At 37.1% G+C, this 14,040-nt stretch overlaps 1 protein-coding gene across 1 annotated transcript in view; it reads left to right on the top strand.

Moving 5' to 3' along the window:
• Window positions 1–14,040, top strand: part of side-II (sidestep II transmembrane protein) — a 79,218-nt gene that overhangs the window by 9,942 nt on the left and 55,236 nt on the right. Inside the window, exon 2 of the mRNA XM_020954462.2 lies at window positions 1,668–2,133. Coding sequence (XP_020810121.2) covers window positions 1,929–2,133 — 205 coding nt within the window. The 5' untranslated portion in view covers window positions 1,668–1,928. The remainder of the gene's footprint in view (window positions 1–1,667; window positions 2,134–14,040) is intronic.

Raw genomic sequence — 14,040 nt, forward strand, 5'->3', positions numbered from 1 at the left:
GCGTAGATGTTTTATCTGCAGCTCCAAGGAGAGGGGGATCCTGCGAACTTGAATTGAATTTGGTAATGCAACCAGAATGGCAAATGCTTTACTTACTTATTAAACTTGTACTTTTAAATATTTGTTAGTAGTTATTCTGTATCTAAAGTAGGGTAAAAGTAGTACTCATATGTCTATATTTTTATTCTACTTCTTTCGTCTTACAAATATGGTCAAAAACTGTAAACAATTGTCTTGTGAAATTGTTCAAATAGTGTCTCTTAATGTGTCATAAACATATTAATATATGCGTATTAAAAGAAGTAATATATATGTTTCTTTAATCAGGTTATACAAAACAAATTTTTAAATCAAGCAAAAAATAATATAAATTAATTGAAACAACAGAATTCAGATTATTTTAAAGGTATTTATTCTAATAAAACTCAATTATTTATTTGATTTAATACAATTATTTTACATTTAAATATTAACCAACAGAATGGGCTTTTAGAATATGTAAATTAAATTATATTTGAGGCTAAAACTACAATCATACCCATCCCTCTTTCCTTAAACGAAGGTTATTAAAGTTTTGATTTCGCCTAAATATTTTTAGCTATCTCTGCATCTCTAAATGAATTAAATTTTTGTTTTAGTTTTGCCCCAATTTTTGAAATATTTTTCACCTCAGTTAACTTTAGCTCTACTTTCAATTATGGCTTAAATATTATTAAGCTTTAATAAATTAGGACTGTACAAAAATTATAATAATAAATCATGTTACAGTTAATATTTATGTTAGCAACGGTTGATTGTCCATAATAATATATACACATTTTTTAATTTAAATAATTCACAAATATCTTTAAAGGCAAACAAAGAAATATGTTAGGTATGTAAATGTTCGCATTTTTTGGTTTGGCATTTAATTGATTTAAAATTCAAAGAGATTTCTTTTGCATAAATTTATATAATTATGAAATTATTCTGCATAATTTTCAATGATTAAGTCAAATTGTTATTAAATTTAAATGGTTTAATTATTATTCTGTAATAACAAAAGGTAAAACGATTAAATTTAGTACACTTGTACTATAATTTAAAAGCTTAAGGAATTGTTAAACAAGTTTTAGATGCCTTCAACTTACCCTGTACTTTGCTTGTATACAGAAGTCTTTACTCAAATACCTCTTATTAGGCTAATCAGGGGTTTCATCAATAAAATTAAAAGTTCAAGTCGTAATATTTTATTATTCCACTCCGAACTGTCGCTTCAATAATTACTCCCCTTAAACTCCATGACTAATGTTGTCAAACCACCTTTTGATTCACCCAAAACCCCCAAAAAACTTTTCCTGCAAGGTGACGAACTTGCTCATCTCTCTTTTGGGAAACTTTTATGCCTGAAATTGAGTTTTCTTTCCGAAAACCCTGCGAACATGAACATCTGTGTGGGGGTCTTAACAGGGCGCGTCGCCTTACAACTCGATAATTGCGGCTTCAACTTGACTTTAACGGAGGAAAAAAATAAAATAAGAATAAAAGGAAAATGAGAGTCGAATAAAAGAGCAAAAGAAACTTGTTCAACTTTTTAACTAGCCTCCAAACTAAAAACTTTTCAATACTCAAGCCAATGGATTCACTCCCCCTTATTCCTTTTCCATTTTTTTCTCTCTCAATTGCAGCTGCTGTCCACTGGAACGGAGCCTAGAGAAAGCCAAAATGTGCTTCCATTAGGAGTTGGGGGGAAAAACTGGAAACTGGAGAAGTTGCAATCGAAATCGGAAACGGAATCGGAGAGGAAAAATCTGCAAACCAAATCCAACTTAAGTCACATCAAATTAAAATCAACAAGCGGAGAAGGACCAGCGCAGAAGGAGTCAAGGAAAAATTTTATAAAATATATATAGAGAGAGAGAGAGACAGAAAGGGACGGCCAGAGTAAAATGAAGTGCAATAAAAGTCAAATGGCCACGTTAACAATGTGGAAAATTTTTATGGTCCTGCTCCTTGCGATGGCTCTGCTAATGCCGGTCACATTAGCGCGCCTGCATTCCACTTCCGGCGTTGGAATGTCCGGCGGAGGCAGCAGCCTGGGTCCTGGCGGAGCAGGTGGCAGCGGCGGAGGTGCATCCTCCAAGGATTCACACGGTAAGTCCACCTCTAACACCCCATAGTTATTTTATTTTCTGATTATTTTAAATGGCCCTGGTTGCAGTGCTGCCGAGATCGGGCAGTCCGGGGCCAAGCCAAGTCCAATAAATAAATTTAAATATTTAACTAACTTGCATTCGGAATGCGAACCACTCGCGACTCGTTCGGAGTTGCCAAAAAAAAATAAAAGAAAAAATAGGAGGAAAACGGGAGAGAAAACTTTAGCACCTCGTTGCAACGGGAGGCACGTTGTCCTGGCACGTGTCCTGGCATTTATGATTTCATTTCGTTCCGCTGTAAGCCGCGCCCCAAGTGCGGCTCCTTGGTTCCCCAGTATCTTCTCGTTTGGCTGACTCTCTAAACTGTCCATTAGCACCAAAGCCAAATGATTGCTGCATTTTTACAAGGATGCCAAAGGATTAAAGTGATGGAGAGTTATGTAGATATAAATTACTTAGTGGTTGGCATTAGACCCTCTAGATAGCTCATTTTAAATCATATATTTTTTTTAGGAAAATCCATCTCCTAACATTGTGTAGAATAAAAAATTTGAGAAAAAAGGTAATCCAGGATCACACAATAGAACGAGTAGTTGATTGAAAACTTTATACCTCAGGAGTTTCGCACTTTTTCTTCTTGGCTAAGCTCTCGCCACAGGTTTTCTTCGGCAAGTCTTAGGCCGGCCAAAAAGCAAAAGAAAAAAAAACACCTTTCAGGTGTTTTGAAGCTCAGAAGAGCTATTTGACAAAACTGCTAACCAAAAGCTTGGCTATTTATTATGCCCACAGGATGTGAGCACACACAGACAGAGACACCACACGCACTCACACAAAGGAGCAAGGTGAACTGCGTAAATCATTTCCACTTTATGCGCTCTCTAAGCCCGGCAGTGTCAACAAACTGCAGAGAAAGAGAGAGCCAGAGAGGAGAGAGAGAGAAAAGGAGAGAGGAATGAAAAGGATAAAAAGGATGGGCACTGGCATTATGGAGCATTAAAAACAAGAAAGAACTATAAGGACAAAAGATACGACCATGAGATACCCAGTAACTAAGCTAAAGAAGAGGTTCTGATTAATAAAAGTCCATTTTTAACCATAAAAATAGCATATAAAAATATATTACATAATATTAAATACATTTAATATTATAAGCAAAAATAATTCATATTTCTAATATAGAAAATCAAATATAATTTAGTTATCTTATCAAATTCTCTTATTCAATGGAATGTCTTGCCTAACTATAGATTCCTAGAATCAAAACGCATTCCTTATCCCTGGAATAAATTTCCCAAAATGCTATATACCCTTGAGACGGCTATAAATAGACCGAGAGCAGGGGACAATCTCTTGGCAGTCAAAAAGTTTGGCCGTTTAGAAAAGTGTCAAGCATTTTATCACACGAAACCTACCAGAAAGCACCAAAGGACAGCAGCACCAACAACAGCCATAATAAATCTTTAAGGAGCTGGTAGGAAGAAAGGCCTTCTCTCCTTTCCCCTCTTCACTTCACTCGCACCATCTCCTCTCCGGCTAATGCATTCCTGCTAAACAGTTGCCCAAAAAAGTATGCAACGAACTGGGGAACTCGACTGACTTACTGACTTACCGGACGAATTGTCGCCGCCGCCGTCTCGCTCCCGCCAACAATTTTCAAAAAACTTGTCAACGTGTTGAGTGCACCTGCCATGTGGCAAATGCTCAAGGGACGGGAAAAATGTGAAAGGGGGGCCCAGTCATCGCGTCACCTTCGTCGCACCTTCTGGGGCTGGCAAACTTTTGTGGCCAGCAACACGTTTTCGACCAACGAAAAATCCCTTCCGCCAAAAACAAACACGGCGAAAGAAGAACTCGGTGATTGCCGGGTTTTTCGTTATGCCAGGTATTACGTGTTCCCCCGCTGCAGGTTGAAAGATTAACCCTTCAAATATTGTGGTTTTGTTTACAGTACAATTTATTATTCCAATTTGTTACATTAGTTTTTATAAAGAAGTTGGAGTTCTTTTTAAGAGAAGAATTCTTTAGTTAAAACGTTTGAAATGTTACTTGCTTTCACTTTACTTTTGAATCCTTGCTTGTAACTTGATTACAACGTATTAATTCCTTTGTTAAACTATATAATTAGCTACTTCTTTGGCTTCGTTAAAAAAAAAACTTTAAACCATTAAAGAGAGCTCGAAAGGCGAGCGATTGACAAACATTGGCAGGATTTTCTCCTGGCTGGATTGGCCTTCCTCCCACCACCAGTTTGCCTTAGAATTTCTAATTACACAAAGGGATAAAGTGACAAGGTGGTTGACAGGTTAACAGCAGCGGTGGACGGGACTGAGTCCCGTCCCCACGAATCCGTGGCTTTAATTAATTAAAATTGAACGCTGAAGCTTGTTCTCTATCGATGTGTGAAAAACATAGTATATACAAACTTTTCTTTTGTGTATACCAAATCCTTGATTTATTCAAAGGATTGCCCACATAAAGTCGCAATTTGAATCGCTTTTCTGGTAGTGTTTTCCACGACTTTGAGGCCCTAAGGAATGGTTTTGCTGCATTTTTGGCTCCTTTGTGTACAGAATTTGCGAATTTTGTCGCGCAATTTTCGCAAAAACATCAAAATGCAGCAGCGACAGCAGCGAAATTCAAAGAATTCACCACAAAAGCTTCTAAGACAAAGGCTTAGCGGAAATTCTCCCATCCCCCTCCACAAAAAAAAAGAGTGGAAAAGCATTGTACACTGCAGGGAAGCAGAGTGAGGCCGGTGGGCTAGACGACAGATCACAAAAGCCTTGATACAAGCCAAACATTCACCGTGCAGCCTTAGATTTTAGTAAGGAACATTTCCACCAAAAAAACCAAGGAAAACGAAAGTTTACACGTCGCGGCCAGGCGTCTTTTTTGTATGTGTCTGGCCATGGTTTGCCTAAAATATACTTGGAAATTTTCTAAAGAGTTGCCATGGAAAAGGGTTTTTTCAAGGCAAAAGAAGAAGGAGAAAGAGGCAAGCAAGGATGCGGGAGAGGTAGAGGTAGAGGTCCTGGTGAATGGAGCATGAAACCAACTTTTGGCTCCGTTGCCTTGTCGCCTGGTCTTGTATTTTTGTGACTTTCATTTGCCATAAATTATTTTATGTTATTACTATACAATACAGACCAAAAGGAGAAAGGGAAGAAAGGATGGATGGAGGTGGTGGTTTTGCAAGGCCACAGATGGAAATATTCAAAATATTTAGTCTGATATTGAAGAAAGATGAAATTATGAAATCAAACATTATTAACCTGTTAATTAAGTTATTTTAGGCAGATATGGTGGCATTGTTCACTAAATATATTATCTAAAATAGAACCCACTGATCACCTATTCTTATGCATTCGAAATCCTGTAGTATTATACATCATATAATAATAATCAAGTCTTTGGTCCGATATAATATATTATCTTGAGGTATATAGAGTCTCATTATCCAATACCTTTACGGATATTAAAGCACAATTAATACCAAACCAATAAATTAAGCCGTATCAATTCCGAAACGCTTATCCTTGTGAATTGGAGTTCATCGACGTTTAAGTACTGTCAACCGTAACTCATTAGAATGCCGTGCCAAAGCAATTATTCTTTACTTGGAAATTCAATCGACGTTTACCCACCCAAATCCAGAACACAATTAAGGCTAAACTTAACTGCATTGATCTATATAAATACAACTACGATTAGCTGTCGTGGAAAGGCAATTTAAAAATAGGGGAACTTTCTTAGACAAACAACGTCTATTTGTAGGCACGGCAATGTCTAATTTTCCTTGACTTCAGGTAACATCAAACATTCAAGCACTAAATTGAGTACCGGGAAACGGAAAAAGCCAAAGTCGCAGGACAAACAACCCCTTCGTTTTATTGCTGATGATGATGATTTCGTGCCCGAAGAACTCTTTAATGGATATCGTGTTTTATAATTAATATTTATGGCCAATAAACATACGACGCTGCAATAGGAAGGGAGCAATAGAGCAGAAATAAAGGAAGTAAGGCAATGTAAATATATACATATATATATTGTGAATTTATACACCGAGTCAATGTTCTCGACTTGACCGGATTGTAGGACTCTGACTCGTTTCGTGCTGACCAGTGATTATGTAATAATTAGCTGTACATTAACTATTTGTAACCATGAAATTCCGTACGGCAAGCAGCTCCCGTTCTACGGGAAACTATCTGCATAATAAAGGATTTTGGTTCGTGTTTTGATTTAGGCACGACATCAAAAACAAAATCAGAAAACATTACTCAAAGAAACTACGAACTACGGATACGCTAATTCCTTTTAATGGCAAAAGAAAATAATACAATTTGTATCTTCTATAATGCAACTTTTTAACCAAGGTCCTGCTTAACCTATTAAACTATCCTCCACGATGAAACTTCCGCAATTACATTGCCGCTTTTAAAGTTTGAGTTTAACTTGTTTCACAAACTTGGTAAGCTCCATTTAAGGGCAATTTAATGGCCCTAAGCAAATATTTATATTTAATTTTTAGTGCAATTTTTACGTGAAATTTAACACCAATATAAAAGACCGACTACGGTGGCAGCTGGGGCAATGGCTAACTCGTTTCGACATTTCGGCGCACACGCTGCGTATACGTAATGGCAATTGAAACGCGTCTCTCTCTCTCTGTGTGAGTGTGTGCGGGTGTGTAAAACTATAACAATAAATCTTATTTATGTCTTTTTGTGCGATTTTTATGAGTTGATTTCTGATACCAGTTGGTATTTTCCAGGGGTGTTCACTTTCCCCGAATTGAGTAAGAATAGTTTAAATAAATGGCAGTCAAAAAATGTGTGCTATAAAATACAAATGCCAGGAGCTCCCAGACGAGGTTGCAAATGCGTTGGTCACGCTTGGCACTCAACCATTCCCCAAAAGGACTCTCCTCTGTAATCTAATTTAAGCTGCCATTAGTGTTTAACACTGGCGTGGCCGACGAGTTTCTCCAACGAATTGCCTCTTCATCAATCAAAGGCTACAGGATCCAGGCCAAGGAGCAGGAGCAGGGACTCCGATGTGGGAGCCTGTGTGCGTGTGCTCGCTGCGTAATTTAAGTTGTGAACTCGAGTAAAACACGCGCCGAGAGCATCAAAAAATATGCTTTGAATGTGGCTCACAAAACATTCATTTGCGGCATGTGTTTCTAATGCGCAGTGCCGGTAAATTAAAGTTTTGTCGGCATTAGGGCCAGCAGGAAATGCCATCCAAGCGTTTGGACGAGCAATGTTTGTTCGCCTAAACTCTAAGGCCTTAAGTAGGGGGGGTAAACGAGATCAAAGGCCTCAGTCGAAAGCACTTCATTGGAATTAAAGATTTAACATTGGGGTGTATTATTAAAAAAATATTTAAATTGAAGTAATACAGTTTGTAAATAAATAGCATTTATAAGTGGTTTTTATATAGTTCAAACCAGTGGTTTGGTCACTCACAAGTGCGGTTCTTATGTTATATATGTCTATATCTATGATAAAATATGTTGATCCATAAATAATGGATTGAAATTCACTTGAAAGCTTCAATATTATTTAATATTTGTTATCCTGAAAAAATGTAGTAAAAAACAAAATAAAATAGATACCATTATATAGGTACTTTATTTATAAATGCAATATTTATAATTCAAATGCAATAAAATGTAAAATATTTTTACCCTTTCATTAAAATTTTCAAAAATCGACAAAAATTTGAATTTTTAATTGAGTATGTAGTTTTATTGTCCTAATCAAAACTATTATAGGAAAGGTTTCCGAATTGAAAATAATGCATTTTTGGCTTATTTATGGTGATTGTGATTGATTAAACTGGAAGGTAATACCAACATCTTTTTCCCGAAGCTTCCTTCTTTTCCCAATCGATTCGACTTGTTTTGATATGAAATATATACAAATGTACAGTCTTTTGTATATGATTTTAAGACCGATTATTTTGTCGATACGTAGGCCTTTCCCCTTCTATATATATATCTGTAGGGTTATCCCCTATCCCCTTTCTATTTCCCTATCTATAGAAAATATTAGCTACTTTTCTGATATTTTGCCACTTTGTTGTTGTATAGCTTACTCATTTAAATACAAATTTAATATGTAAATTAATATCCTGGTAATCAATGACCTAAATAATGTAATTAACCAGACTTCCGAATATTAATTAATATAGAAAACACAAGCAGCTTGAATTACGTATTGTATTTCCAAAATAAATCAAGCTCAATTTACAAGTGTCTTGCCAAATTATTTACCGTGTAAAACGCGGGCAAGCCCTTGCCAAAGTTTGTTTTAAAGAAGGCCATGAACAAGAGAGAAAGAGGAACAAAAGGTGGGAGCGATGGGCCAACATTTAACATTAGCATACTCCAAAGTAATTGATTCCTAAACTTGACACCTTCGCCGGGCTAAGCGGCTTAGCCAAGTCAAAAGTTGGCGACCCTCTGGCCCTCTGCCATGGCTGAGTGGCCACCCTTTTTTCCGCCTCCATCGATAGGCGTAAATTTCAGGCAACAATATTCTCTCGTTACAAGGTAATGCGATCTGGCTCATTAAAAGATTGGCCAGAACGAGGCTGGCCATTTGATTAGGCTGCTTGTTGCGGCCATTTAAATGCCATTTTGTCTGGCACTCTGCTCCGTTGCAATTAGATTTAAGTGCGACTGGAGCTGGGCCCTGGGATGGGGCTGGTAAATATGAACAGCAAAATGCTCTTAATTTATTGCGACACTAATATACATTAATGTCTTGGGCCAACTGCTAAGGGACACCCCGAGTGACACGGCTTGGGGTCACGGATCCGAAAACTCGGCAGGCGGCATAGAGACAGTCCTAGACACAATTAAAAGTCCATGGCCCAGAGAAATGTTAATGACAACAGACTGCCACAGAGTGTACTAGCAGAAGTTTAGTATAAGCCTCAGTCTGTGACTCTGGCCCTTCTTTCAGTCCCATCGTCCCATCGTCTCGCCGGTTTGCCTCTGTAACGACTCTGGGCGAAGCCTGCACAAATTTTTCGAAACTACCGTAATTTGCATATTTTAAGTTGACTTTTATTGCATTAAAAATGGTAGTGGCTTTGGCCATTGCGGCCTCAGACCTCAGGGCGTTGGTCTTAAACAAAAAAACACATTCACAGTGGTTTAAATGTTGTAAAAGGATCAAGAAATTGCCAAAAGGGGGAATAAGTGGATTCAAGTCTAAGTGGGAATTATTATTGCAAAAGGAATTGTTTATTAGGAGTTTGGGTTTTTAGTAATTCATAAATTAAGGTATCTTTTAGTTGTATATCTTAAAATAATAAATGATATTTATGGGGACTAATTTCTGTTTGAGATACTTGAATAAATGTTTCGTAAGCATACTTTTATTAATGACATATTATTACACTTTATTGTTATATATTTTTGTATCTATTTACTTTTTGTATAAATTCTATAATGTATTAATTATATATTTCTAATCAGTTTAAGGTTTTTCTTTCTATATTCTAGCCTATAAAAAATATATAAAACTAAGCCAAAGTGATTTGTAGTTTTTCTTTATTGTTTTTCTCTATCTTTTAGCAAAATAGGGTTCTGTTTCGTATATTTTTTGTTAATATATATATTATAAAAATTGTTTAGGAGATATATTAAATCCCTCATTGATTTAAATACAAATATTTTTGTAACCAATGTAATCGTCTGCATTTCTGGCTCTTCCATAGTCGGCCTTCAGCCTTTTTGCTACTTCTTGGTTTTCTTTTGCACTCCGCCTGACCCCTGTGGAAAACTTGTTGGAGACAGATTGCAAAAATACAATTAAAATGTTTTAGTGAAAATTAACTGCAGTTTAAATAAAATGCTACGTTGGCCAGTAAAAGACGTAAGCCAAACTGTCGTGTTTTCCGTTGTTGCTGTTGCTGTTGATGTTGCTTTTGCTTTTGATGATGGCACTGGTGGTGGTGGTGGCAGCAATGTTGCCTCGTGTTTTCCTTTGGTGGTTTTAGTGGTTTAGGGTTTACGTTAAGTATACGCACTGAGTGCACAGTCAAGTTGAGCTCACCTGCCCGCGGGCCAAGAGATGTTTGCTCTGGTGTGTGGCCTGAAGGGGATTTTGCAATTTGTTGGACTTCTTCTCGGTCGTCTTAAACATCGTCGTCGTCCTCATCATCATTATCATCAACAGCTGCTTGTCTACTTGCCAGTATTTTGTTGCTGTTTTGCGGCTGGCCTAGAAAGTTAATTGAAAAAAAAGGAACAAGAAACCAGCTGGAGGAGAGAGATGAGAAAATACACCCAAGGAAAGGTTTAATTTAAATAAACTACACAGTGGGCTGGCTCTTTGAGGTGGCCGTGGTTATGGGCCTGTCCAGGTGTTCCGACCTGCTGCGGCTTAGCCGTCTAACCAACGACGTTTAGACGTTTTTAGTGCCTCATCCGGCAGGGACCAAGGTAACTGGAAATTGACTGAGCTGGCCTCCAGGGAATAAAGTGAGAGAAATCGATGAATCGAATGGAGAATTAAGGTATAAGCACTTGCCTTCGATGACTTAATTTTCACTCGGTACTTAACTAGTCAATCCCATTACACGAGTGACTTTGATTGTGAGATCAGGAAAGGATATTAATAGCTTTTACTGCTTGATAATAATTTCATTTAAGCTTTTGATTTCTGCCAAACAATAAAGATTTCTGCATTAGTAATGCGATTATAAATATAAATGTATTGTATTTACTCAATTTCCTAACGATTTGCTTGTCTTCAGTTCTTTTGTTTGCCGTCCCCAGGCAACCTTCAAAATCCAATTAAACTTTAAAAGTCATTGCCAAGCCTCAGACCTTACTCCTTATACGTGATGTATGCACAATTTAATTTTTAATTGCCCAAAAAATGTGCACACATACACACACAACACTTTACTAATACGGGGGAAATTATCGCACTGCGCCAAATCTACAAACAAAAATGCGAACTCAAGGCCCAGCACGTCTATAACCTTGAACCTTTTGCTGGGGAAAATGGGGAGAAGTCGTCGCGAAAAGTCGGAGAAGAAGAAGTTCTGGCAGTGGAGGCAAACAAGAGCCTTTGGCTTTTGTCGTAACATAATACGAGGACATTGTCTCAGACCGTCTTTCTTGGTTTGCTGCTGATGTTGCCTGTCTGCGCCTAAACGTTTGTAGAAAAATACTCTTTTATTAAAATTGGGTAACTGAACTATATAGTTGACGATTTGGTTTTGATTTCTAAATGAATTTTTAATTAGGAGCCTTTATATTTCATAATTTTAAAAAGAAACTGGAGTAAGAATCTGGTCTAAGAATGCACCTTAAAGTAGTACGAGCCTTGTGGCAAGAACATACTTTTTTAGTAATACGAAATATAATTACCATATAATAAACAAAATGATTAATAATGAGGATTTTAGGAGCAAGATATTTTGTACCTTTTTGTAAGTTAAAAGTCTAGTTCTGAATAAGTAATGAAACTTAACTTAAGCTTTTTTCCTATTTTAAAAATGATAAAATCATCTGCATTTGATACATATGGTATTTATTTTTAAAATACATAAAAACAAGTAAACTTAACTATTCAAATCCAGAAATCCTATATTTAGAGAGCATTCTTAGTCGTATCTAGACTCTGGTCAGGACTTTCTTTCTCTGCTTCTTCGGCAGCGTTTAAATTGCGCTTTGCACTAATAAGCAAAAGTGTCTAACGTAGCGTAACTAAATGCGAAAGGCAAACATTTCATTAACAAACACGCACCAAAGGGTGGCTGCTTCTGCTCCTGCTCCTGCTCCTGCTCCTGGTTGGTAAGGGAAAGGTAAAGGAGGTGGATAGGTTGACAGTTATGTGTGCTTTGTATATATTTATACCATCCCCCGCCTCTGTGTCTTGGCGCTGAGCTTTAGCCCAAAAAGGGCTGCCATTTTGCCAAGCTAGCACACATGTTCACACATAGACACGTATCCTTGTATATTCTATGTCCTTTTGCCTTTTGCTATTTTCGTATAACGTGTCTGTCTCTCTGTGTGTGTGTGTGTGTGTGAGTGTCTGAGGGTGTGTTTCAAATTTCATAATATCTTTCATTTCATTCTTTTTGGCTTTACTTTATTTTAAGCTCTTTGCTTGATTAGAAGGTGTTGGCATAAATGTCCTTTGTCTCTGTCTGTGAGTACACAGTAAAAAAAAGAGTTTAGTGAATTATAAAGTAAATATTTTTGAAAGTCAGTATTCTGATAAAAAAAATAACATAAGTTTCATTGATATATACTTACTTATTTTGAGTTCCTTTATTGTATACTTAACATAAAGGATTCTTATCATATATGTATATATATATATTAGAATAATATAAGCTTCTATATTTTACTACAAGTAAAGGGAAAAATTGCGATTATAAAATGAAACAAATTACAAATATTTTAAATATTTTTCCAATGTTCTTCAAGTATAACCATACTAGAATTATTTACTATACCCAAACTGCATTAATTTCTAGATCATTCTACAATGGTTTTAAAAAAGGTTAGTTTAATTTAATAGTATGGTAAATATGTATCGAATTTTCCTAGAATCTATACCCAATCAAAAATCAAATCAAAAAGTTTATAGAATATATATTTTTCCTTGTGCATTTTGAAATCCACCTTACCCGCTTTGCTTTTGTGTAATTTACATTTTACCCTGGAAGGCGACAAAAGTTTAATAAAACCTCTCCGAGTTCCCCGCCCCAAATGGGGTGTGTGGGTTTTTGGATAAATATATGCGTAAATTGAGGGCGGCTATGGAAATAAGTAGCATTACCTGAATATGCATTGGCAGTGATGATTTCGTTAGTCCTCCCGGTTAGATCTCTCCATTGGCAGAGGATACATCAAGCTCCCACCGTGTCGTAAAACAAACTTTGCTCAATCCATCCGGCTCTGCCCGGGAATACATATATATATATAGATGTATATTCCAACCACAATCAAATTCGCCCGCCCACCCGCTGGGTTACATAAGCCACATAAAATTCTGCTCTCGGGGTGCGTTCAACTTTACGTATTCAGGCAGCTATAAATGTCATATTTTATCTGGCCCCACTACCGCTCTCCACTGACACGGCTGATGCCAGCGATGCTCCGGCTAAAAATAACAATTTCTAGGGTAAAACTTTATTAAAAATTTATTTAATGTTTACCAGAGTTGCTGGCCATGCCTTTTGCGCTTTAAAGTTTCCGCCGAGTGGCGAGGCTGACAAGTAGGCAACTCCAGCCAGGGGTTATCCGGCTTATTCCTGGCCAGGGTCCTGGTTAGGGGTCAAAGGAGCCAAGGGCATTTCAAGACAAACTCGTGTGGTGGGTTGGGGTGCCTGGCAACGGGATCAAAGCGATTGAAATGGCCAACGCGAATATATTTATATAGTACTGATACTTGCTTGAGGGGGGGATTGAGCAATTTAAATTGAAATTGGCAGATTGGTTATAGCCAAGCAAAACTCCAAAGCCACCTTCGTGGTTTAACCCAGATTTCTGTGCCAAAATGTTCGTGCCGGAGCCGAGTTACGGTGACTCGTATCATAAATCTGTGTTCATTAAACGTGTGTGTGGGCGCCCGTCTAACTTTACCTCTCCTACAGCACAGCAGCAGCAGCATCGTGCGACCTAAAAATGCAAAAATCAATACATTGACTACAAAAAAGAAACAAATACTAAAAAACACTCTCAAAAACGTGCAACATTTACAACAAAATTTTTATATTGTTCCGAGGCGCACACACAAAACTATTTTGCATAAAATAAAATTTGTCGTAGAGAGGAACTCAACATGGCACTGATGTATACAAGGCACGTATGTAGTATATGGAATGTTTCGGTTGTCGTTGTCATTGTCCTTCCATATGTCCT

This window comes from Drosophila serrata, unplaced genomic scaffold (assembly GCF_035046125.1).
Source record: "Drosophila serrata isolate PLE 108 unplaced genomic scaffold, ASM3504612v1 contig_100, whole genome shotgun sequence".
NCBI lineage: Eukaryota > Metazoa > Arthropoda > Insecta > Diptera > Drosophilidae > Drosophila > Drosophila serrata.